Source organism: Poecilia reticulata, chromosome 15 (genome assembly GCF_904066995.2).
Source record: "Poecilia reticulata chromosome 15, P_reticulata-male-v2, whole genome shotgun sequence".
NCBI classification, from domain to species: Eukaryota; Metazoa; Chordata; class Actinopteri; order Cyprinodontiformes; family Poeciliidae; genus Poecilia; species Poecilia reticulata.
In genome coordinates this window covers 15074486-15099256 of record NC_088844.1, presented here as the reverse complement: position 1 = coordinate 15099256, position 24771 = coordinate 15074486, and the positions used below count along the sequence as shown (strand labels likewise).

The following is a 24771-nucleotide window of genomic DNA, read 5'->3' as shown; positions in this document are numbered from 1 at the left end:
CTGTTGCTATAGAACATCTTTACACCAAATACAGATCCTGATGTAATGCAGTTTTCTTTAAAATAACTTCCTCTGAGTTTGCAACATTAAAGTAGCGAACAGTGAGTTTCTCTGCAATGTGGCAGTGCTCAAATGAGGAAATCATTGATCAGAAAAAAGATTAGATTATAGAGTTTCTGACTTCTGGTCAGGGTCTAAAATCAGACAGTTTCAGCAGATTGCTTGGTGCAGCTCTAATCAAAAGTGACATTTCAAATAATACAAGCAATTCTTTGAATAAGTTTGTACCTGAATAAAGCCACTTGGTATTAGTTAACTTATACCACAAGTCATAAAAAGCAACAAAGCTCTAAACTGTTGTTAAACAGGTTGACTTTATCATTGATTTTTCCTTCTACCGGGAAAAAAAAAAAAAAAAGCAATTTCTCCCTTCAGAGTTGACCAGATCTCATTAACACAGCATAACAACACCAAAGTAATCCATTAAATGTTTATACAATAGATTAGCAACCAATCAACATGGCCAGCAGACTGAACACCCTTTGGGGAGTGGAGCAGTGAAACTGCAGGCTTTGGAAAAAGCATGAAGTGACCAGTCTAGTAAAGTAGAGTAGTGTGATGCCATGGACACAGCCTCCGGCTGCATGATGGGATACAGGTACGTGATCCGCTCCGAAGGCAAACAGATAGAAGATGTACAGATGTATGAAAGAATGTACATATAAGGTTTGCTGCTGAAAATATTGCTCATGCCTCTTTTTCCTTGAATGCCTCCCCCCTCACTCTCACCTTGTTTTCTGCCTCTCTTTCCCATAGTTACATAGTTTTGTCTTTTGAACCTATTTCAGCCTTAGCACACAGCTTGACCTCCTTAAGAATCAGGAAGTTTTCCAGAACCCATCCGATTGATACATTACGAAAACTTTTCAACTTTGTCAAACAGCAAAACTGAGTTAAATTCGATGAGTTAATTAGTAAATTGCAATCTCAAAAATGCATTTTGACGTAAACCGGGGCTCAAGTCTGTGGAGCAGGTAGCTAAGGCTTGCATTTTCTGATACAGTTACCTTCCAACTTCCCCTTAAATGAATATTTCTCCTTTTGCCATTAACCTGCTGCTTTTCCTCTCCTCTCATCCCAAAACATGACTGTAGCCAAGATGTCCGTCTACAAACGAATGAAACTGGCATGTTGTTTTGATTGCGGCCGTTCAGAGCGAGACTGCTCTTGCATGTCAGGCAGTGTACATAGTAACATGGACACCCTTCAGAGGGCCTACCCACTTTCCTCTGTCTCTGTTCATGATTGCGCAACCACTTTACGTGCCTGTAAGTTACACCGCCCAACACATGCCGTTACATGTCTGTGATGTGTAGTTTTGTTTTTTTTTTTTTCTTTCTCATGCGGAGGTGTTCAGTGTGTCTGTGTGTTGTCTACGTGGCGTGACCTGTTTTTTGTGACACCATAGTTTGTGAAGCTGTGGCCGATGTGAATTTTGTTTTAGGATTACACATTAGCTACTTTTGTTGCTCTACATTGCGGCATCATGTTTCAAAATGGTAGTTTTGAGTGGTTATAATGTAAGTGGTGGTGTGGCTCTGTGGTGGCACTGTACAGTACTGTAGGTGTTAGATACATGGCTACCGCATGCTGCGTCAGTCATGCAGTTTTGTGAAAATGTCACCTCTCAAGCGTGATGTTAAATGTTTTTTAACTGTTCAAGGTAAGACTTCTGCACATACATCGATGGCGGTTCACTCGCAATGATTGTATTGCTGTAATTTGCTGATTGTTGCATAATTGTCTGATGTTTTTAAGAGACTTTTAAGTTCATACAATGTTTTGGTTAGATTTTTTTTATCTTTTTAACATTTTTCTGCATCTTTTGTTCAGCTGTGCAAATATTGAATTAATTTTTTAAAATAAGAAGCAGGGCAGAAAATTATTTATTAGAGACTCTGGTCCAGGAATGTAAAATAAAAGTGCAGTGTATAAACTGTGCTTTTGTTTTTAGACTTCTTTTTGTGCTTTTTTCCCCCACATATTTACTGCTTCTAGAAAGTGAAAAAGTGCAAAGCGCACTTTGAAGAAAGTTATTTCCTCCCACACACTATGCTGCTCCTGAACTCCTTGAAGGCCTCGTTAATGGTTCAGGCTTTTCTTCTGTTCCTATATTCACCAAAATATATTCCTTGCCTTGTGGCTAGTTTGGCACATCTCAGAGAATAATAATAATCAAAAAAATCTCACATTTGACCGCTTTTTGACCAGTAAGTTAACTAATTAAAGCAGACCTGAGTACTTTAGAAAACTGCCAAAATTTCAGATAGAAGGCAAAAACAAACTAAAAAAAAAGTTTTCAGGAGATTTTTATAGGGTTTAATGATGTGATGCGTGTATCTGACACACATATAGGTAATTTTCATCATTTATAAGACAGTTTATGAGATTGTATTGATAATGTCTCATTCAGCCTGCATTTTGAGTGTTCTTTTTGTTGATAACTTGCGTATGGTTTTTAATGGGTCACAATTAACACTTTCCACATTAGGACTAAACAATTTGGGTAAATGAAAAAAAATAAATAAATACTGGATGGTAAGAAAATGAGGTTTTGTATCGAAAGGAAAAAAAAAGAGCAGAAAAAAGCAAAGCAGTGAAATAAGTTAAAAGTGATGTTGGATTTATTGAGGAAAGGTGAGAGGACTCCAGCTCCCGATTAGACCTTCCTTTCCTTTTTACTTACCAAGAGGACGTGGAAATACTAAATTGTCTGTCAATTAGACATGGCAGCAGTAAGCCTTGCTATCAAAGCCTTGGGTTCAGACGTACAGATCTGATTTCCTTTTCAACATTCTCCCACCGTCTGCCGACTCAGCCTAGATTAGTGTCAAACACAGCATGATGAGTTTGGCTTGGCCTCTTGTAGTTGGGCCTGTGCTGATATCCCTCGGTACCAATTACTGGCCATTACATGGTTACTGATCTCACTTTTCCTTCAACCCTCAGTAGGATTTAGGGAAAGCCTCCTCTGTCTTAGATTTCTTTCCCTTTTTAAATCTGAATGAACAAAGAAAGACTTTAGTGATGGAGAGTACTGGGCTTTGTCAAACAGGGGTGGTTGGATTTCCCCTTCCTACTAAATGGAGAAGAAAAGATAGATTTATTTATAATAACTGCAGCTTTGTTCATCACAAGTTGATTTTAGAGACTTTCATTGAAGTTGATGAATTGGATCAGAGTTTTTTAGTTGGTACAGCCGGTGCTCCAATTCAAGGCAGGTATACCACACACACAGAGCCTTTTATAATGGGGTTATATCAACATAATTTATTACTACTCTCTTATAACTTCAACATTTGTTGTAGGTTAATTCAGTTGTGTGGTTACTCGTCTTTCCGATTTAAACATTGGAACCATACAGTACATGACATAAACCCTGAGAGGTAGTTATGTTGAATTAACAGATTTAAAAAAAAGTTTTCTGTTACCAGTTTCCTGTAGGTTAAGTGTGTTAAACGATACTTTGGTAATTTCTGTAGAATTGTTTGTTAAAATATACATTTCAGTAGAGGAAAGTATAGAGAGGGTCTAAAGAGTGGAAACAAATTGCTGACTTTAGAGACGAATGGGATTAAAAAAGTTACCAAACAATATTACAACACAGTAAAATATGTGGCCAGTTTATGTTGTTTTATAATCCTGACTTCCTATATAGAGTATTACTTATTTATTTGACTTTACGCTTGTTCACTTGTGTGGACATATGAAGCTATATTAGAAAAATAATTAAAGTTTTTTTGTATATGCAGCATAGATGACTTAGAGCAATTTAAAAAAAAAATTATGAATGAAAGGGATCAAAATCTAACCTAAATAACCATTTTGAGTTCTTTTGTGTAAATGCTTTCCTCTTAATTGTTCACATATTGTTTCTGTTTGTGAGCAGATAGTCACCAAAATAATAATAAAAAAAATATCTCTGAAAATATGTGAAATGGTTCCAACATGGATTGTTTAAAAAAAGAGAAAGGAGCCCATATGTAGCAGACGCATGGACATGGACTGTGGACTTTGGGCTATGAAGATGCTTTAAGGCGTTTCTACAGCCCCCAGGCCCGTGTGGGAGAGCGCATTATGAGTGCATTCACTTTAATCTTTGTGTCTAAGCATGTGTGTGAATCTACATCTCATCCCAAAGGATTTTTATCTGTTTTGACACAGAAATTATGTTTGCATTTTCAGTTTCCCAGCCTTGCTGGTTTGTCACCAAACTTGCCTTGACAGCTCCTGTCCACCAGGCAGGCTTGCCCCCCCACAACCCCTCATCCTATGATGCTGCAGTACGCCCCAGATGCTAGCCAGTTAGTCTGCCGCCTATGTGGTGCAGGCAGATTGCTGGAGACAGATGCCAGGGCCACTGTGGGTCCCTGTTTTGAAGATTTGTGTCATAGGTCAGCCCTGGGCCCTCGCTGTGACCTTTATTTGCTGGGGGATAGTTTAGGAAAAAAAGAGCAAGGATCTTCAGCAGCTCTGCGCTCCGTTCAAGTGCCCACTGCAGTAGCAGTTTGAGGAAGTACCAGTTTTTACTATCTTGCCGGTCAAGGTTAAAAGCGGTAATTCCTGAAGAATTAACAGCACGGACATAAACGGAGAACATGGTCCGTCCTTCTCAAGATTGGAAGTGCAGCATTAAATTCACATTTGGAAAGATCCCAGTTTTTAAAATGTGTGTTTGTGCCAGCCGTCTGGACTGCACGTGTGAAGAAGTCAGCGCTCTGTCAGTTTGGGTGTAGCATGATCTCCATCCAATACAGAATGATTTTTCTTCTTGTGTATTTTTTTTTGTCTTGAATACAAACTAAGTAATCCCTGACACTTTTAAACACACATGTAACAACATTCTATCTTTTACAAAATATATACAGTACGTCTATATATAAAAAAGTTATACCTGCACTATATGCATAATGTTACATTTATCTCTTTAGAAATTTTATTAAATTTACCATTAGACGTCATTTCATCTTTCTACAAGTTTAATACACTTTCCTAAAGGCATGACTCACTATAAATGTGCATTTTTTATGATTACTTTTTCCATTTTTGTTTTGCCATCAACCTTTGACTTTTTAGCACTGCCATTTGAATTTTGTCATTCTGTCTCCTCTTTATTTTTATTTTTTCCTCATCCTCTTAAATCATAACACATCTGATTTCGCTTTGGTTTAATCATTTCCACCACTCTTGTGTTGATGTGTCCCTCTGTGTGACCTGCTACTTGTCTTTGCAGTCTCCTCAGCTAAATATAAGTATAATGGATTTGTCAGATCACGTAAGTGTGTTCTCTGCCCTTCTCCACTCTGCTCTAGCTTTGTGTTTAGACTGTAACCACCCTCATCACGTCAGATAGTGTTTGCTTTTTGTCCCAAATTCCTTTAGAATGTAATTCTGTTGTCTTTGTGTCGTACAAGGAGCCAAACTGTAGATATAAGCTGAAATTAAAAAGTGTCATGTTAAATATTTCACGAAACCAGTAAACATAACCGTAACTACTTTATCTAATCACATATCAACCATAAATTAATGCATTCTTGGTGTTTATAGATAGTAGAGATAAGTTTTTTTTTGTGTTTTCTGAATGGCATGGAATGTAGTTCCATGAAAAATTATTCTTCTATTCTATTTTGTATTGTGCTGCATGTAGCAGCAGATGGCGCTACAACACCACGGAACAGTGGAAGCCAAAAAGAGGCTGGCGTTCGATTCAAAGCTGATTGCAATCTAGGTAAATCTGTAGTATAAAACTGCTAAGTTAATTACTTGTCACTGTATCAGATAAGAATAAGTTTTATTTTTAAAGACTAATTGTCATGTTTAACATTTTATGTTTTTTTTATTTTTTATACTTATGAGGCACACTGATATTTAAAACATTTTTTGTTTTCCTTTTGAAAACAAATAATGGCTTCCTTTTGAGCAGAACTAAAAGAAATTGCATCAATATCAGTTGTATTTCTAACTGCATTAACACTAAATTGCATGGCTTAAAGAGAAATCCCATTGCTGTGGCGACGCAGTTGAAGAACAAAGCTTGTTCATGCAGCTAACACTTAAAGCAAAGCCAGCTTTGCTCACGTGGAAAAGTAAACATTTTTTAACTGATGCCCCCCCCCACCTCATCATCCAGTTTACGTTGGGACACGGCGATCTGATAAGGTTTGCATGCAGGACAGTACCATCACGCGATTAGCATTTCAAGAAGGGACAGTTGCCGTCTGGGTTGTTCAGGATGCACAGTGGACCTGCCAGGGCGGGTAAGCACCATGTAACGCTGCACGTGTTTGACAAGGGCCAGATGAATCCAGGAGCTATCGGTGGCGCCCTGTAAATCAAGGCGGCAGCTGACGGCTGGGATAAACGTCTGTTTATTGCCCGGGGCCACCCAAGCCTGCTCTCTCGCCCAAACAACCAACCATCTTTCTGTACCAAACAGAAGAAAAGGGCTTTGCAATCAACTCTGCAAGCAGATCTTTTACTCGCATTCCTCGTTTGTCTTCTCGCAGTGTGCTGTGACCTCTGCAGTACATTCAGATGTACAGGTCAAGACTGCAGTTATAGTCAGATTATATGTATGTTTGTGCGTGTGTCTCTCGTCACATTGCCGGATGAACATTAGCTGTATGTATACAAATTATATGTGATCATGTTAAATATGTCACTTTGTCACCAGACTTGGTGATTGTCATTTGCAAAATCGAAAGTAAGCATACTGTTTGGGAATAGAACAAAGATTTTTATTTTATTTTATTTTTTTGTTTGAAATTAATCTTTATACATAACCCAAAAGGAAAGCAATAAATCTTTAATGGCTAAAAGGTTTTGCATTAGTAATATTTATAAATTATTAGTTGCAGTTTCGTATTTCTCGAAATGAAAGCACTGTTTTACACATTATGCTTGAAATGACAACGCCTGATTGGATTTGACTGGATTGAGCTGAGTCGTGTCTCTGCTTTGTGTTAGCAGAGAGAGAAGCACAAATGAGAAACAGAACTGAGAAGCTTCTAATTAATTCATGTTTGCCACTAAATGCAAAGTAAATGTCACTAGGAACATTTCTGTTAGAGTTTCAACACCAATTTCAGGGGGAAAAAGATGTGATCACTGCTTTTATCTCATGACCTCGGTGCTTCTGCTTTTAGTTGAAACTAAAATAAGTAAAAAAATAAAAAAAAAGGAGCAAACTGATCATTGCAGCTACCTTACATATTTTTTGAAATTCTTATACTGTATATAAATTGGGACAATTTTTTAATAAGTAAAATCGTACTTGTAATAAGTGCGATAAGTAGAGACCAACACAGGCTTTTGCACTCAGTTTTTCCTCCCGTTTAACAGCAACGAATGTAGTGAGACGATCCTTTTAAAGCTGATCATTACATTCACCAGCTCCATTTCTGTCTCCAACATTTCCAATGCATTCCCTCCTAATGCTCTGCACCCCAACTAAGACCTCCTGGTCAATTGTGGAACAGCCAGCATCCCCCTTGTTAATTATTGTAAAGGCTGCTCGCTCCCTAAGGAGCTGGGACCCGGGGCTGACCCTGCGCCATCACGCCTCGAGATCTCAGGTCTTGTAGAGAAGATGGCCAGCCCCCGATCCAGGCCTGTCGTCTGCCGGTGAAATGCTGCTACCAACACACTGATTCCATGCTGCTTAGTCACATTAGGCACTATATGTTGTCCCCATTTACCAGGAAGCATCTTTCCGTATTTCCACCTCTCCCGTTTCTTGTTTGCTACACGACTGTTCACTCGACTGCCGATGCAGCTGTCGTTGCCCGTGCCGTTTTGCACGGATTTGTCTCCCAATCTAATAGTTATCTCACTAGTTGACCTTTGAGCTACTAGAAAACAATTAAAAGAATTAAAACAAATTCACCAAAAAAGATTTACTTTTTAAATTTATTTTGAGAAATGTTGCAGACATGGTGATCTTTGAGGATAAAAAAACCTCAGGGAAAACCTTTTTAGGATGTGATTTAAAGCTTATAAAAATGTACATGCTAAAGTGTTATTTATGTATAATTGAAAACAAAAAAAACATCACATCAAATCTTTATGGACAAAAGGTAGTGCAGAATGTTTTTGCTTAAAATAAAATTAAATCAAAGAGGAGAAACTATGGGGGAAAATGACGCATTATATTTAAGGAGAAATAATTATTTACAAAGTGAAAACAGCTTAAGTTGTTCGATACTCTGAAAGTCCATCTCCACAAACAAAATATCATAAAATGACAAAGTCATATTTCTTATCTTTTACCAGAAGAATTAAGTGCTGCACAAGATCAGGTGTTCAAATAATAATACGATTCTACATGCTCGGAACAGTTGCGTCCTGCAGCGTTCACATCGATTTGCACTAATATCATGCTGTGTTATTGATTTCTAACCAAAGGACTGATGGGGGTTTGAAGTGACGGTGAACTTGGCTTGGCGAGCGCAGATTGGAGAGGAGTATGTGGATGCCTGCCTGAAAGCTCTTGAAAACTACAAGGCGACAGTAGTGAAGATCAGACTGCTGTTAGCGTGACTGAAATCTTCAGACGGCTGGTCTTGGCTGCACTCTGGCTCTGAGACCCAAAAGAGTTTTTTATTTATTTAGTTTTTTCTTTTTCTTTTTTAAAAGACTTTAATTTTTCAACAAAGCTAAACATAGCTGACAAGAAACTAGGAGAAAAGTGCCTGTAGAACAGCGTCCTGCGAATGCATTGAAGCTTTACACACATATCGAACTTCAACAGAAATCATTCATCTCATTAAAACGTATAACACCAGTCATGACTTTCTTATACTCAATGATAATGTGCATTTACAAGCTGCTTTCAGAATTTATAGCCCACTAATCCATAGCTTGTTAATGTTCCTTCACCTTATTATGTGAGCTGAACGCTAAATCCTCTTTTATCTTGGAGATAAACATGTGGAGGAGCAGTGGTGCTCTGCAGAAGGACCTGCAATTATGTTTCAAAAATCAAATTTAAGAATTTAAGATTCATTTCCACAACACGTTTATTTCATTGTTGATGCTTTTGTCTGTGCCCCACTGACAGTGATAGTACGAGTCTTATAATGGTAAATATTATTGAAGGTAAAAGTGCCTTGAAGAAGTTTTTTGCCTTCTTTCAAAATACAAAGTTGAATGCACTTTGTTAGATTTTTTTGTACTAGACTAACACAATGCAGTGTATAGTTGCAAAACGATAGAAAAAAAAAAGTAACACGTTTTCAAATATTTTTCAAAAATAAAAATCTGAAAACCATGGAGTGCAAATGTATTCAGTTGCTTTTGCTATGAGGGCAACAAATGAAATCCGGCGCGGCCCACTGCCTTCAAAAAATCACCTGGTTAGTAAATAGAATCCATCTGGGTGTAATTAGATCTCAGTATAAATCCAGCTGTTCTGTGAACGCCTCAGGGGTTTTATTAATGCACATCATTGAACAAATTGTTTTATAAAAACCAAGGAACGTAACAGGGAGAAAATTGTGGAGAAGTTTAAAGCGAGATTAGGTTATACAAGATATCTCAAGCTTTTAGCATCTCACAGAGCTCTGTCAATTCCCTCATTTGTAAATGGAAAGATGGTGGTAGAAATGCAAACTTGCCAGGAGGATGTGTAGGAGTTCACTGAAGTTGCAAGAAAATAATTTATCAGAGAAGTAGCCATGAGCCCAATTTTAACTCTGGAGGAGTTGCAGAGATCCAAAGCTCAGGCATAAATATAAAATTATGCAACACTGTACATTAAGTTGAACACGTCATCCCCAAAGTAAAGCATGGAGCTGGCAGCATCATGATGTGGTGATATCTCCCCTTAGATGGGATGAAAATGTGTGTAAAAGCTTTTTGTATATTATTCCACTTCACAGTTGGTACATTTCTGCTGGTCTTTTATATTCAGCCCAATAAAATACACTGAATATTGTGGTTGTAAAGCGACATGTTTGGCCAGAAACCATAAATAAAGTGCTTGAGGTCCACTTAGATGTTTATCTTTCTCTGTACATTAATGTACCTCAAAAGAAACGTAAATATAGGCATATTTAGGATGTTTGCCTTCAATGTCAATTTTAGTTTACTATACATATTTTCTCTCCTGGGTTTTATCAGATTTATCATTATCTGTTACTAATGCTTCTTCTATATATCTTCAATTTGACACAGAGTCATTAAGTTTCCTTTTCTTCTGTTTAGATTTTATTAATGCAATATTTAATTTTATTTGAGTGTTTAATTTTGTTTGCAATTACTGATTGCTAGCTGGCTACTTTTTTATGTGCGGTCCATCACTCACTTTCCCAGCCACCTTTCCCCGATCTAACACTCTGCCCGTGTATTTGCAGTTGAGGATGAGCATCCGTCTACTCTCTCACCCAAAAAAAAGCAGCGCAATGGGGGGATGCGAAACTCGCCCAACTGCTCGCCCAAAATGATGAGGTAAGAGACAATGATCTTATTCCCCTTGCAGCCTTCAAACAGAAAAGGGGAGGGAGGAAGGATGGATGGATGGATGGATGGATGGATGGATGGATGGATAGAAGTGAAGAAGGGTGGGTAAAATTTGTGTCTGACAGAGATGCTGCTGATGGTGGGAGTTTCAATGGATGGGAGGGGGCAAATTAGGAGTGGCAGAAGAGCGAGGTAAGAAACTCGGCAAAAGGAAAAAAAAAAGAGAGGAGAAGTGCCCTGTTAAGCTCTGACTGTTAAGGGTGGCATGCTGTCAGCTGTTAATGACAGAGCTGAAATAATATTTCTGTCATGAAAAGCAGCTGTGAGGAGCCGTTTGAAAACTCCTCTGGCTTTAAAGTCCCAGCTGTCACCTCCTCCAGTCTGGTCCGCATGTACTACTTAAACAATGCTGGCACTAATGACACCGGCAACCAATCAGAGAGACCTGCATGGTTACTTTGCCCTCAGGCTACTGCTCTATTGTGGGAACCCCTGTGAGTACTGTTTCTGGTACTTAAGGCCATATGCAAGATGTATCCTCGCAATCAAATATGAATTTGGATATTACCTTCCTTTTATCCTGTCCCGTGGAATTAAACTGCTGTTAATTGATTTTGAAAGATAAAAGGGGCAGTGTTTTTTAATCTTTTTTTTTTTTTCTTTTTGTGCACCTCTAACTGAGAGGCTGTGTCAGATGCACAGCAGCAAGCCCCAGCTTACACCAGTACATTTGTTTTAGACTTTAACCATAAAATAATGTGTACCGATTTACTTACTTGTTATCTGGGCAGCTTTCAATCAATATTTTTGACTAACAAAGATTCAGATTTAAAAAATCTAATCAAAATCCAACCAATTTTTAAATGGTTTACTATCAACAAAATTAAATAACACTTTTAACTTGCTTACTCAAAATATTGTGTTCAATTATATAATTTGATTTGAAAGAACAAATAAAATAAAAAAAATTAAAACACCAGACAAATGCTGTGCATGTATAATTTTTCATCCAGAATCACCTTACTTAAGATATTTAAAACCTACAAACTGATCAATACCAAATACTCTTTATTTACAAGAATATAGTTTCAGTTATTTATATATATGCAGTTATTTCAACATTTCTCAAACATAAGTTTGATGAATGTTGGGTCCTCCTTAGCATTAGGTAATATTCATGACTAACAAGTTCCGTAACAAAAACGTGAGAATTATGTATGAAATGCCTAAATAGTTACAGAAATGGTATTCTTAAACTATTCCATCAAGGTGGCATGTAAACAGCTAAAACGTGCTATGCAATGGCAGCAGACGCCTTTGGTTTAAAATGTGCAGCTTGCCACCATGTTTTGACTTTGGCATTAAAGTTTCTTTAGAGTTAAAGCTGGACGAACCTTTTAAATCTGCTCTAACAATGTGGCATGGAACATTTTTACCTGAAAAACAGCTAAGACATTGTGTTAATTAGAAATGACTTCGTCAGACTTAAAAGAAGCTCAGATTGCTAGCTGTCAAATCTGCTAGCATGTTAGCAAGCTTGAGCTTAGCGCTGTCGCTAAACATTGGCATAAAATGAAATCCTTGCTTCAAACTTTCTCAAGCATATTCTTAATAATGGTTCTTAAACACTCTACAATTGTAATATAGCTACAACACAGAATCAGTTTGCTACACTTTTTTCTCTATAGCAATTTAAATTTCATATTTATTTTTTTAAAAATATTACCTGACTGTTGTTCTTTTCATGTATGCTGCTACACTAGTTGTGTTTTTTAATTGTTAGAGCAAAAATAATAAATTAACTCATAAAACGTTTACACGAAAGCGAAAAGACGTATATATCTTTTGTTGTTATTGTATCTACAGATGCCTTATTGTTCTGTATTGTCTTCATATTCTGCCATAGTTCTTTGTATGTTAGTTTTTTCCTAGGATCCCTTAGGCAGCGATCTTCCTTCTGCTTTTGTGTGCCTGTGTGATTTTGTCCGGCATACTTGCCTGCCTGCCTGCCTGCTTGCCTCCCCCTCAGTTCTCCACAAAACAAGGACTTAATAAGCCTTTACACTTGCCAAACCATTAGCTCGACATAGAGTCATACCCCTCAGTCTAGTTTGCAACGGAGTACCATTTTAGGATGCCCTTGCTTAGAGGGTGAAAAAAAAAGAAGAAAAAAACCCCTACAAAAACAAGACACTGGCACATTTCCAGCTAACTGCTTGTTTAAAAGGCTGTTTAGTTTGCCTAACTTAAAGCACAAAACCTTTTCTTCTCATCCCGCTCTGCTTAAGAGATGGTCCCTGTTTGCCATGTAATATATGCATCTCTGCTTTGATCTCACAGTGATAATAATCCTTGCGAGTTATTTACTCAGTTTCCAAAACACTTCAAAGTGGTGTCAAAGTTTTCTCTGCTTTAGGGGGGCTTCTGTATACTGCTGGCTCTTGGGTACTGGCATGACAGGTCCTCTGTTATATGTGTAGATTTTCTTTTCTCTTAAAACTTTGCCCGTAGCAGAACATCACATTATCCATTGTAATCCCATGCCCCTGTTAACATACCATACATATATATATATATATATATATATATATATATATATATATAACAGATTAACTTTATGAGATGAATTTTAATGCACAATGAAGAGGGATCGCTTGAGGTAGCCCCAGGGAAACTTTATTCACCAATCAAGGCAAGGGAAAACACAATAGCGAGCTAGCAGAAGAGCCAGCATACGTATCAAGTATTTTATTTATTTATTTTTTTATAGGACTTGCTGCCTGAAGGTCTTTGTAAATAAATAATGATCAACAGATTGGCTGTGGGCTTTTGAAAAGTATGCCTTTGTCAGTTTGCATGATGGGGAAATTTTCAAAGCAAGAGGCTGCCTTCATAGTCTGGCAGGGAGGGATTGGGGGAGCACGCCCATCCCCAGCCTGTGACTGCAGACTGATGCACTGGAATAACTCAACTCTGTTTGAAATGTATACAGCGGGAAAGAGCTGGAAATAAAGGGAGAACGGGGCATGAGGTACTGGAGGGAGAAAGGGTGTAAGGGAATTACTGCTTGTGCTCCTTAAAAGTGTTTTTGAAAAATTTTAAAGGATCCTATGCTGCTTGGAAACGCTGACATGGAAGTTGATTTGAGTATTTTGAGCACCCATCCATCCATTCTTACTAGTTTTGTATTATTGCTCAATAAAATATTCTGTAAATTCATAATAAAATAAAAAAAAATGTAAAAAAACCTTGTGTATTAACACTTTAAAATGTTTAAAAACAATAAGGAATTGTGGTAATTTGAGTCTGGAAAAGTATGGAATTTGGTCATGAAAATTTCAACCCTGAATAAGACAAAATAGAAAAAGTATTTGGTTTGTAATCTGATATCGGAATTAAGTTTGGTTTTGTTACTAAACAAATATGTCCTTGGCGGAAAAAAAAAGTTAACAATCACAAATTTGCATTAAGGGTTGTGTTTATTTCTTAAAATAGTATTGTTCAGCAGCATCATCCTATAGAATGAGATTATAATGAACTACACTACTCATGGCTTTAACACCTCTAAGCATTTGAGACGGGGCATGACTGACAACACGCCTCCACTATCAGAGGATGTCACAGGATCCTCGGCAGCTGATATCCCTTGGGCGTGGCCCTGTAGCACAGACGTAGTGTCTGCTCTCCCGGAGCCTTGTGGTAGGTTCAGCCCGAGGCGCGGAGGAGGAAGGGGGAAGGAGGAGGCGGAGGAGGTGCACGGAGCCTGTGACAGGCTGCCAGTCACACCGCTGACAGCTCTGTGAAAGATAGCTGTCTTGGCAGAGCGAGGTGGAGCGGCAGCCCGCCTGCATGCGCTAGTCAGCCCGCGTGAGGAGGCGAGCTGAGCCGAGCAGATTGAAGTGACGGAAGGAGAGAAGGGGTGGAGGGGCGCTCGGCGGAGTTGATTGGCGCAACACGCAGCTCTGGATGAAAGATTCAGGCTGAGTGTAAAAACACTAAATGCTGTCAGTGTTATTATCACCTGCTCTAACTGATGGAGGGGTAGAGGGGGAACGAGGGCTGGAAAGAGAGGGTGGCTAATTGACAGCTTTTTTTATTTAACTCCTGCTTTCTCTCCAATCGGTTGGAGGGAAAGAGGAGACGACATCAAAGCCTTGTCATTGAATGGCAGTGTTGATAGAGGAAACAGAAAGTGATAGTGAGAGAGAGATGTATGTCAAACTCTTGGGACGTTTTCTCCCATAATATTCACGTCTGTCTCTCAGCGGTTCTGTGTTTTAGGAGTTTGCTCTTGCCGCTTCCTTATTTGGGTTACACAGTAAATACAATAACTTCTGCATCTCGGCTGTGAAAAAGTGAGAACGTGTCTGGTATAATAAACGAGAGGACAGTAGACTGGTTGCAACTGTTGCCCCTTCATGGTCAGTGTTACACTGGATGAAGCTCAGGAACCCACTGGTGTGGATTAAGCTTGTTTGTTTGTGACATGATGCTAAAACATTTATGGTCATCATTTCAGAGAGCAAAATGTGATTAGACAAATTCTTAAAATATTTAAAATCAGAGCCTGTCTGAGCATTTGCTACCTACATGGCAGCAGGAACTGAAAAAGAGGGTAAAAGCCAGTAATTGCTCCTGCATTGTCATGCCATTAAGACTGTAAAGCTCAAGCTTTTTTTTTTTCCTTTCCAGCATGAGCAAAGAAGGCCTCTGATCTCTTGACAGCAAGAAGAAAAGATGGGTTAATGATACTTTGTCATTGAGGCCCTTATGATTTAGAATTAAAAATGCACAAATTTGTGATTTTGTAGCAGATACCAGTTCCAATTTCTCTAAAATAACAGCTAAATACTGTTTTCTTTGTCCACGTATTTAAAATATACCAGTCTTTAACAATAACATTTGTATACTAAAATAATACAATGCTTTCTCCAAAACATACCAAACGTTCAGGGCTTTTCCTCTTTGCATCGCTGCAAATACAAAAAAGTGAAATTAAATGAATGAAAGACAATTACATCATATCTTATTTATTCGTTTGTAAGAGGCATTAATTGCAACTTATTTAATTTTTCTTTTATTTCACTTATTCTTATGTGAATTTTATGCTGTTTTAATTGTCTGTACATTTTAGTTATTTGTTTAGTACACAGTAGACTACAATGGTGTAACCCTCAGGGGGTTCCCCAATTTTAATTCAAGAGTTTTCTTACTAAAATAATGGTGAAATAGTAAAAAAAGAAAAAAAATGCTGTGAAATTCCCAAAAGACAAAAAATTCTAAATCCAGCATCAGGTAATAAATGAATAAATTAATAACACCTTTCTGTGAAACAGTTTACTTACAGATAGCTGCTGACATCTAACCCTCTGTTGTATCCTGGAAGATCAACTCCAATGCCTCCATAGAAAATATAGTTTCCTTCCTAAGAGCTCTTTGGTTTATTTTTGAACATCTTACAGATCAAAATATTGGAGTCTTCTCACAGTAACAACTTCCATACTAAATGTAAATGTTGTCAGCGTGACCTGATGGCACTTAATTAGGGCACATGCAACATAATCTCCATAAAAAACAAGTTATTTAGAGTCCATCTGGTTTCAACAAATTGGCCAATTCTTGTCACCGGCAGTTTTTCTTTTTTTTTTTTATTTTACTGTTCAAGTGCATAAGTATAGAGAATTATTGGAAATTAGTTTTCTTTGCATTAAACAAAAGCATTATCTGTTTTCCAGTCGACACGATCCCCTCCTAATTCCTGGAAATGAACAAATTGAGAACATGGACATGAACGTCAAGAGGTACGACTCGACGGGAATGTTTCACTGGTGCCCTTCCAAAGAAATCGAGAAAGTCATCCTGGTAAGTGTGCTCTGCTCACAGCTCTGCAGCTGCAATTCTGTAGTGTGTAGATATATAAACAATTTTTGCTTGGGAGCAAACATTTCCGATCAATACTGCAGTAACAAAAAAAAAATATTCTAACTTGTACTGAAATTTTTTTCACTGCCTCTCTGTTGTTTCAAGGTGAGTTTGTTTAATTTAATTTCCTGTGTACAAGTCCACTCAATCTTTTCACACATACACACAGATGTTCACTGATACTTCATTGATATTTAATTGACTAATGCTAAACTTGTTTTGTTTTTCTTTCGTGTGACTTACACTTGAGTGAACCTGCTGGTTTTAAAGATTTACTTTGGTGTCGGATCAAAGTTTGCATGAGCTGAAGTTGGTTCCTAAAAACTTTTATGAATGTAATGATTTTTTGTTCTTTATAAGTTAAATCTATTATATTTATTCCACACCGTTCAGGCATAACATTTGAACACCACAGCCACATTGAGCCCCTTATTCATATATTCTGAAACGTTTCGCTCTAACTTCAGTAATTTGAGCTGCTGGAGCTGGAGCTCATGCAAAATCAACCCTTTTGCCATTTCACTGCTGTTTCTACCTTGGGATGACAGTACAGACTGGGAACAACCCATAAAAGAGATTCTCTGATTTAGCCATTAACAAGGTTGCTGAAAACTTTACTCTTGTCAATATTTCATAATTCTAACACGTCAGATTATAATATTCAGCTGTGTGATGTGTCCCACCTGCCACCGTAGTGATGAGGTAATCATTGTTTTTCGCCTGTCATTGGTCATAATATCATCCCTGATTGGTGTTAAACATATTCTGTGTTGTCTGCAAAGTTGAACTTTAGAAGCAAATTTAAGTTAAAATATGATTTTAAAACACACATGGAGTTTATGTGACAGGTGACAGACGTTAAAACAGGCTTTTATTATTTTTATTTAAGAATAAGGTATTATCTTTACAAGGTGTGAGCTTGATGTTGCATTTTTCAGCCTGATTGAATTATATCCTACAAAACAAACGCAATTTCTTTTATTCTAAGACTACTCCCTTCTGACTGGAACAGTTCCTAGCTAAACATCGTCTTGTGTTGATGCTAAACTTTGGTGATGAAGCCAAATTTCAAGATTTGGATTCGGACCTTATTTTACAAGTGAAAGTAACATCCATGCACAACTGCATTGTCTCATTCTTTCTTCTCTGGAACACCTTTTTCCCCCCTGTTCCTTTCTGTGCTCCTCTCCCCTTATCTACCCATGCCCTTCTGTTTCCCTGCAGACTCGAAGCGAAGCCTCCATGACTGTGCTGAGCGGCCATGTAGTGGTCTGTATATTTGGGGATGTCTCGTCCGCTTTGGTGGGGCTGCGAAACCTGGTGATGCCTTTAAGAGCCAGCAATTTTCACTACCATGAACTAAAGCCTATAGTTTTTGTGGGCTCGCTGGATTACCTTCGGAGAGAGTGGGAGACTTTACACAACTTCCCCAAGGTCTCCATCTTACCTGTAAGTGCTCAGTTTGAATATTTCCAGTTAGACACATATTGAAATCTTGAAGGAGCCGCTGTCATTTTGATTCCATCACACACGTCTCTCAATTGAAAGATCACTCCATGAGAGCTCAGTAAACCTCCTTCATCTTGAGGAGAGACACATCCTGCATATCCAAAGTGGAGTTTATGAATGCTGTAGCTGCAGTGCCCATCACAGATGGCATGGCTTGGTGCCTTGGAGCTTGTTAGGCCTGGCTTGACTGATGATCAGAGCAGAATCCCAAACACAGCCCTCAGCGCAGGCTAGCCTTTATATTAGTCCATGTCTATGAATCTCTAATGCCTGGTTAGATCAGTGGAATGTCATTGCCTCAAAACAAAAAATACTTGTTAACTAATTTCCCAAAGCTCCACTCTGCTCACTTCTTAAATTTGTTTTTCTCTCCCCCATGTCTTTCTGTTCCGTTTTTTTTTTCTCCCTTGCTCTCTCTCTTGCTGTCTCGCTCTTTTTCTCTGTGTTCTCCTCACCCTGAAGGGTACACCATTAAGTCGGGCAGATTTAAGGGCTGTCAACATCAACCTCTGTGACATGTGCGTAATACTGTCAGCCAATCAGAACAATATCGAAGATGCCTCTCTGCAGGATAAGGAATGCATCTTGGCATCACTCAACATCAAGTCTATGCAGTTTGATGACAGCATTGGGGTCTTACAGGCTAATTCCCAAGGTAAGGAGCGTCCTATTAGACTCCATGTACACTGCTGCCCAAAGGGGACAGGTTGTGGCAAGGAGGGAAGACGGTAGTCAAGAATGGAAAAAGGAGAGGAAAAGACGGGGAGGGGATGAAGCAGCCTCACTGGAAGGAATAGAGAGTGCTAAATGTTCTTAATCAAAATTCTCTGCAAGTCTACTGTATTATCCATAGGCTGACATGAGTGCCGCTCGTGAGGACGCGCACACTGAAAATCTTGTGTTGATTGCTATGTCAATTCTTTAAAGTTTATGTTGTGCAATTTTCTGACAATTTGAGTGTTTTCTCTGGTAATTAAATGCTCCTAAACCTCTCTGATAATACTTTTTAATGATGTAATCAACATGACTGTGCCGTTTGATGTCGTTCCCCCCTGATACGGAGTCTGGCAGATCGTCTGGAACAGATTGTTGATGTTTGCAGACAAACATATGAACCTGGCATCCCATCAGGCCTCATCATCATTAAGCAGCTAGTACAAATCACCAGGCAGGCCAAATCAGCTGCTCCTCATTAGTCACGACAAAACAGCGACACATGCGGGCACACGCTTTCCGCATTTGTGTGGGTGTGTTTGCACCAGTTTAGACACACGCGGATTCATGCCAAGGCAATCTGTGCAGACACACTCACCCACAGGTAAACCTCGGTTTATGTTTACCTTGAAAGCCGTACCTTGATCTCAGTGCAGCGAGCATCACCACAGCAGAGATGCTGACTCAAGTCTCATAGAATATTTTTTATTACTCTTTCTTTGGATTGAACGCCGTGGAAACATTTTCATATTTTATCACATGACAATGACAAACTTCACTATATTTGCTTAGAATTTTTTGCAATTAGACTAACACTAAATAATACATAATTGTATTCAACTTTCTTTACTCTTTTGTCCCTACATAAAATCTAAATAAAATCTGCTTTTAGAAATCCCATAATTAGTAACTATGCTTTGTTTTCTGTGTGTTGCTTGAACATAAAACCAGTTCTTGAAGAACATAGGAGAAGACACAGAATAATCAAGACAAAGGAACACTGCAGACATATCATGGAGTTGTAATCCATAGTTAGTAAAAAGAAAAAAGAAATATATTTGCATACCTGCAAATCTTGCAAAACATGGACATCTACATGAAACTCACAGGCCTGGAAAGAGGAGCATTATTCATGGCACATTATTCAGGAGGATCTGCAGAGATCCACAGGGAGAATCTGTTGACTGAACAACCATTAGTTACACACTCCAATAATCTAGTCTCTATAAAGGAGTGGCAAGAGTTGCTGTGGAGTCCAATTAGAAGTTCCCAACAAGCCACGAAGAAGATATTCCAAACATGTAAAAGAATGTGCTTTGGTTGGATGAAACCAAAATTGAACCTTTCAGAGTTCACACAAATCGTTATATGTGGGAGAAAAGAAGCACTGCAGAACACCCTGAACATATGATGACAATCATGAAACACATTGTAGACGGCATCATCCTGTTGCGATGTTTTAATTATTTTAGTCAGAGAAGATGGTAGAATTAAATTGAGAGCATCCCAAGATAAAAACCTGTCAAGTGCTGCAAAATACCAAAAGCTGGCAAACTGGAATTTATTACTCGCAACAATGCAATGTTATAAGCCTTAATGAAGAAGGGTTATTTTAGTTATAAGAGACTTGAAAACAATTTGTCTGTTTACTGATTTAATTATTTCAAAGACAACCCCTGGAGGGGTACCATCACATTTTCTAAGAAGGCCCTTACAAAACATATAATCAACAATAATACAAATCTTAATTGTAAAAATGATTTGTGTACTTCTCTGCACTGCAGTGATTATTATACAAACCAGAATTGTCTTTATTTTTTTGTAAGGAACATTTCCACATGTTTAACTTTTATGCCAGTGGTGCTATTTTTCCCAGCCGTGAGTGAGTGATTAGCTTCCAGTGGCAGTGCCACCAAGGAACAATAAGCAGAAGGCGAACCTCGGAGCTCGTTGCTCTGGGGAGCTCTACTCACTGAGAGCCACCTCCGTGCAAAAGCTCATTGGTCTCAGTCTCTCCCTCCCCAGATCGATGCATGGAGTCGAGTGTTATCAATAATTGTGTCTTACACGAATTACCCATTTAAGAGAACACACATTCACAGTGACATGCAGTCATGCATACGCAAAGTACAGAAAATGCACCAACATACCCAAATGCCGCTATTGTTCAGGGATTCCTTCCTTCTGGCGTCGCTCCCGTTCAGACGCTATCTGTGGAATTTGGAAGGTGCAAATGAATAAGTAAACACGTGCTTTCCTAGGGGAGAGCTTCTCACGGCTGCTTGTAGAATGTAGTCAACCACAGAGCATAGCTGTGCCCGCGGGGCTACAAGGATACGGGGGTATGTAACCCAGATCTCGCTTGTCTATTGTACATTGTAGCTCAAAAGGCACTATTTTACAGCCTCTCACTGTGAACAACAATGTAATGGAGAGGATTTTGTGTAATGAAACTGCTTTTAAAACTTTCTGGTGGTGTATTTTGCTGGATTAATTTAATAAAAGAACATAAAATACATAAAATCCTAGAAAAACAAACATAATTCAATTGAAATCCAGAAACAGAGCCAGACCTTTGCCTTGATTTATATACTGGGGATGCAATATTTTTTAGGTTAATATGCTAATGCTTCATGTTGAGATTAAATTCTCTCAGGTAATTTAGCCGAACTGTAGGTTGATCAGACAAGATAACATATTTAACTCTCAATAAAGACATCCAGCTCTCTGGAGCCTTTCAGCTCATACTGAGTTGCAGCTTTAGGCTGTAACCCTAACATGTTTTTGAAAGAAGCACAGCAGTAGGCCTCGTGTTTCCCACCAGCATCGCTTTCTGGCGCATGAGTTGCAACTGAACAGAGGCTGTTTTCCTACATCTTTGCACTGTCTTCATGTTTGCTGTGGAAAACTGTTAGAGCAGCATTTAAGAGGCAAAATGCAAAAAAGAAATCCCCCAAAACTCTGTATCACACTCCTCAGCTTTATGGACTTCGACAGTGTGATGTTGGAGCTGATGCTCTCTGGCTGACTCGCATTGTCAGACCTTGTTTAATAATTGGTTTAACAAAAGTTGGGATCAACCAGGCTTCGGTTCAGTGTGTGCTTTCTACTCCGTCCTAAACTGCTCGGTGTCTTTTCGTTGCAAAGGCCTGAAAGCTCTCTTTTGTAATGTGAGCAGCGTATTGAGACTTTTGACAAGAAAAGAACACACACACACACACACACACACACATATTCACGCACACTGAATTTGCAATGCTTTTAAAACTTTGTGACCTGAATATATTCCTTGCCTTATGTTTCCATGGCCTTGGCACTATAAGCTGACATTTTGCTGTAGTCAGCACTAAATGATGGATGTCAAAACACAGGTGATGCATTATGCATATAGCATTACAGATTTAGGGTGTTTACTTGTCACTTTGAGAAAATGCAAAAATGTGAAGTCATGTGAATTCGTACTGCTGTCACTTGCACTTGTATTTCATGGTTCTGTGCCGCACCATAAAAGGTTTTCAGGATACACTTCACCAATTTTATCGTAACAAAATGAACAACATATAAAATTTATGTCTGCCCATAGATGGAGGGATGTGAATGCTAAAGTTGTCTTTGCTGACCCCTAAAAGCACAGTAACTATCAGTTTTTAAGCAGGCACCTTGTTCACTTTGCTCTTTTTCTTTTATTCTTCCTCCTAATCCACACTCTCAAATTGTGCAGAAAGGGGACATAAAAAACTAAATGCTAGGTGAGCTGATGTGAGCAGAATATATAAATATAGAGACCTTGGTGACATGCTCATTCTTATGACTCTTTTGAAGTAAAATACATTTAAAGTTGGAGTAGATTTTTTCGCCTTTTTCCCCTTAATCTTGACTGTAATTTAACAAAGAGGCACTACTCTGCAGGGCAAAGTAGTACATAGAAGCGCCTTGATATATTTTTAAAATTTTTAAAATTTATGATATACGTGTGAATAATAAGTAAGTAATTTGAAAAGTTTTACACAATCCAGTTATCTTTTATCCACTTTTATCCATCTGCCACAAAACCTTCATAAATAAACCCAACTAGTTTGTAAAGCCTCCCTAATGTAGAAAAAAAGAAAATAATACACAGATACACCCTTTACATTTGCCACTGTTTATAGCCTGATAAACAAAAAGTTTGCTAAAAGTTAAATGAGTTTTTGGTTGTTCTTTGTAACAATGTATTTCTGTCTTCAGGTTTCACGCCTCCTGGAATGGACAGGTCATCTCCAGACAGCAGTCCAGTACATGGCTTTGTGCGTCAGGCTTCGGTAACCACCGGATCCAACATCCCCATCATCACAGAGCTAGGTAAACCAGTTTCCACCCACAGATATCGCATGCCATACCTTGTAACCTCAAATCAGCTCATAATTCATTCCCAGACATTGACAAACAGAGCTGATAGTTCAACAACCTCATCCTGCTATCAAAAGTTCCAACTCATTCAGTGTCAGATTGACTGAGGAATGCGTCGTTTGGAATTTTTGCTTCCCTTCAAGTCTGCCTTAAGGTTTTTTTTTGTTTTTTTTCCCTACATTTACTCGATGTGGATAGTTGCTTTCAAACGACAAGTTGATTTGAAGATGTCAGGCCGGCACTTTTAGGACAAAAGCTCCATCTCCTGCAATTTGTTCACTAATGGACAAGAGAAACTCAGCCAGATGGAGAGGGTGAAGGAGGGAGAAAAGGTAGAAGGACAAAAAGTGCTTGGGTTGCAAAATATGTCCATTTATTAATAACAATGCCACTGGTTGTATTCCCACTGGTGAGGGGGACTCATGAAACTTTCAGATCTCTAAGGGGCCTTCTCAAACACCAGAGACCAGCTACTTTGTCTCCCCTGACCCAATTAGGGAGCAATAGAGCGTGAGGCCAACTAAGAAAAGGCCAGACAGAGAAAGCTGCTACCTAATGCAACCCGGCCATTACCCGAATGGAGGTTCTCCCATTACACTTTCTGACCACAAAGATTATTGTCCGAGTCAGGTTGGAGTCACTCACTTAAATGGTAGCAAGTACTGGCGTTGCGCCGCCGCATTCTTTCTTGCAAGAATCAAATCTAGATGTGATAACATTGTCCCACAGATGAGGAACGAGCAAGAGGGGAGAGAGCCTTCATGTCACGCTGGAACCAGGTGCTGTAATTACACTGTCATATCTTCAGGGTACAATGCCAGGAGCAGATTAAAGCTGAAACATAAAAACACTCCCTATCAAAGGTGCATGATCAATTTTCCTTGCATGCCGTGTGAAAAAGGTTTGTTGGTGGATAAGACCTTGTTTATCCCCTGTTCTGTGCTACCGTGGTAAAACTGATTGCGGTTTTAAATGGTTAGTGCTGTGACACCTATGGCTTTGTATGCACTTTAATCCAGAGACACTGGAGAACCATGAGCGTAATTCTGGAGTCGACACACCAATACTTTGACTTTTTTTTTTTTTTTAGAAAAAGCCTTTGAAAGTGTTCCAATAACAACAGCATCTCTCCCCCCTCTCTGCACTGTCTCATCACCATTAGCTAAACCTGGCAAACTACTGCCATTGGTTTCTCTCAGTCAGGAAAAAAAAAGTGGAACCAGCATACAAATGATAACTGAGCTGGGTAAGCTGAGCCTTTGTCCTCTGCTGCCGTCAGATCCCTTGCTCCACTGCTTGGCCTCCTCATCAGCTTGTCTTGATTTATCTGGCTGCACTCAAGGCCCTCGTTACTCCCATGGCTTCACTTTAAAAATATTTTTATTCTTTATTCTAGTTGAAATTGACGGCCCTTTTTTTTTTTTTTTAATGATTTTGCCCTCCTTTTTTGTGTTTCCAATTCATCACTAGCCCTTTGATCACGTGCGGTCTGTCCTTGTGGCTGTTTTCATAGCAACATGCTGCCCTGCACCTCCACTCCACTTCCCGTTCCTCTTCCAAACACTCTTGCACACTGGGCTGCCCCACCTCTTACCCTATTCCATCGGCCACTCCTTCGACCAAGACCCAGTTGATTCATTGTCACTTTGATTAACATTTTAGCTCTACATCTTACAGAGAATAACTAGGGACACACAACAAATCGGGGTTACCGACAGC

At 38.8% G+C, this 24771-nt stretch overlaps 1 protein-coding gene across 24 annotated transcripts in view; it reads left to right on the top strand.

Moving 5' to 3' along the window:
- Positions 1 to 24771, top strand: part of kcnma1a (potassium large conductance calcium-activated channel, subfamily M, alpha member 1a) — a 166117-nt gene that overhangs the window by 126087 nt on the left and 15259 nt on the right. For 4 of the 24 annotated variants that reach the window (XM_081616491.1, XM_017308918.2, XM_081616492.1 and 1 more), the window contains 9 exons: positions 1155 to 1328; positions 5294 to 5335; positions 5708 to 5788; positions 10413 to 10506; positions 16254 to 16380; positions 17665 to 17889; positions 18412 to 18604; positions 22891 to 23004; positions 24215 to 24298. In XM_081616491.1, the coding sequence (XP_081472617.1) occupies positions 1155 to 1328; positions 5294 to 5335; positions 5708 to 5788; positions 10413 to 10506; positions 16254 to 16380; positions 17665 to 17889; positions 18412 to 18604; positions 22891 to 23004; positions 24215 to 24298 (1134 nt within the window). The remainder of the gene's footprint in view (positions 1 to 1154; positions 1329 to 5293; positions 5336 to 5707; positions 5789 to 10412; positions 10507 to 16253; positions 16381 to 17664; positions 17890 to 18411; positions 18605 to 22890; positions 23005 to 24214; positions 24299 to 24771) is intronic. The other 20 variants (XM_008429439.3, XM_008429441.3, XM_008429454.3 and 17 more) reach the window with 11 other exon arrangements.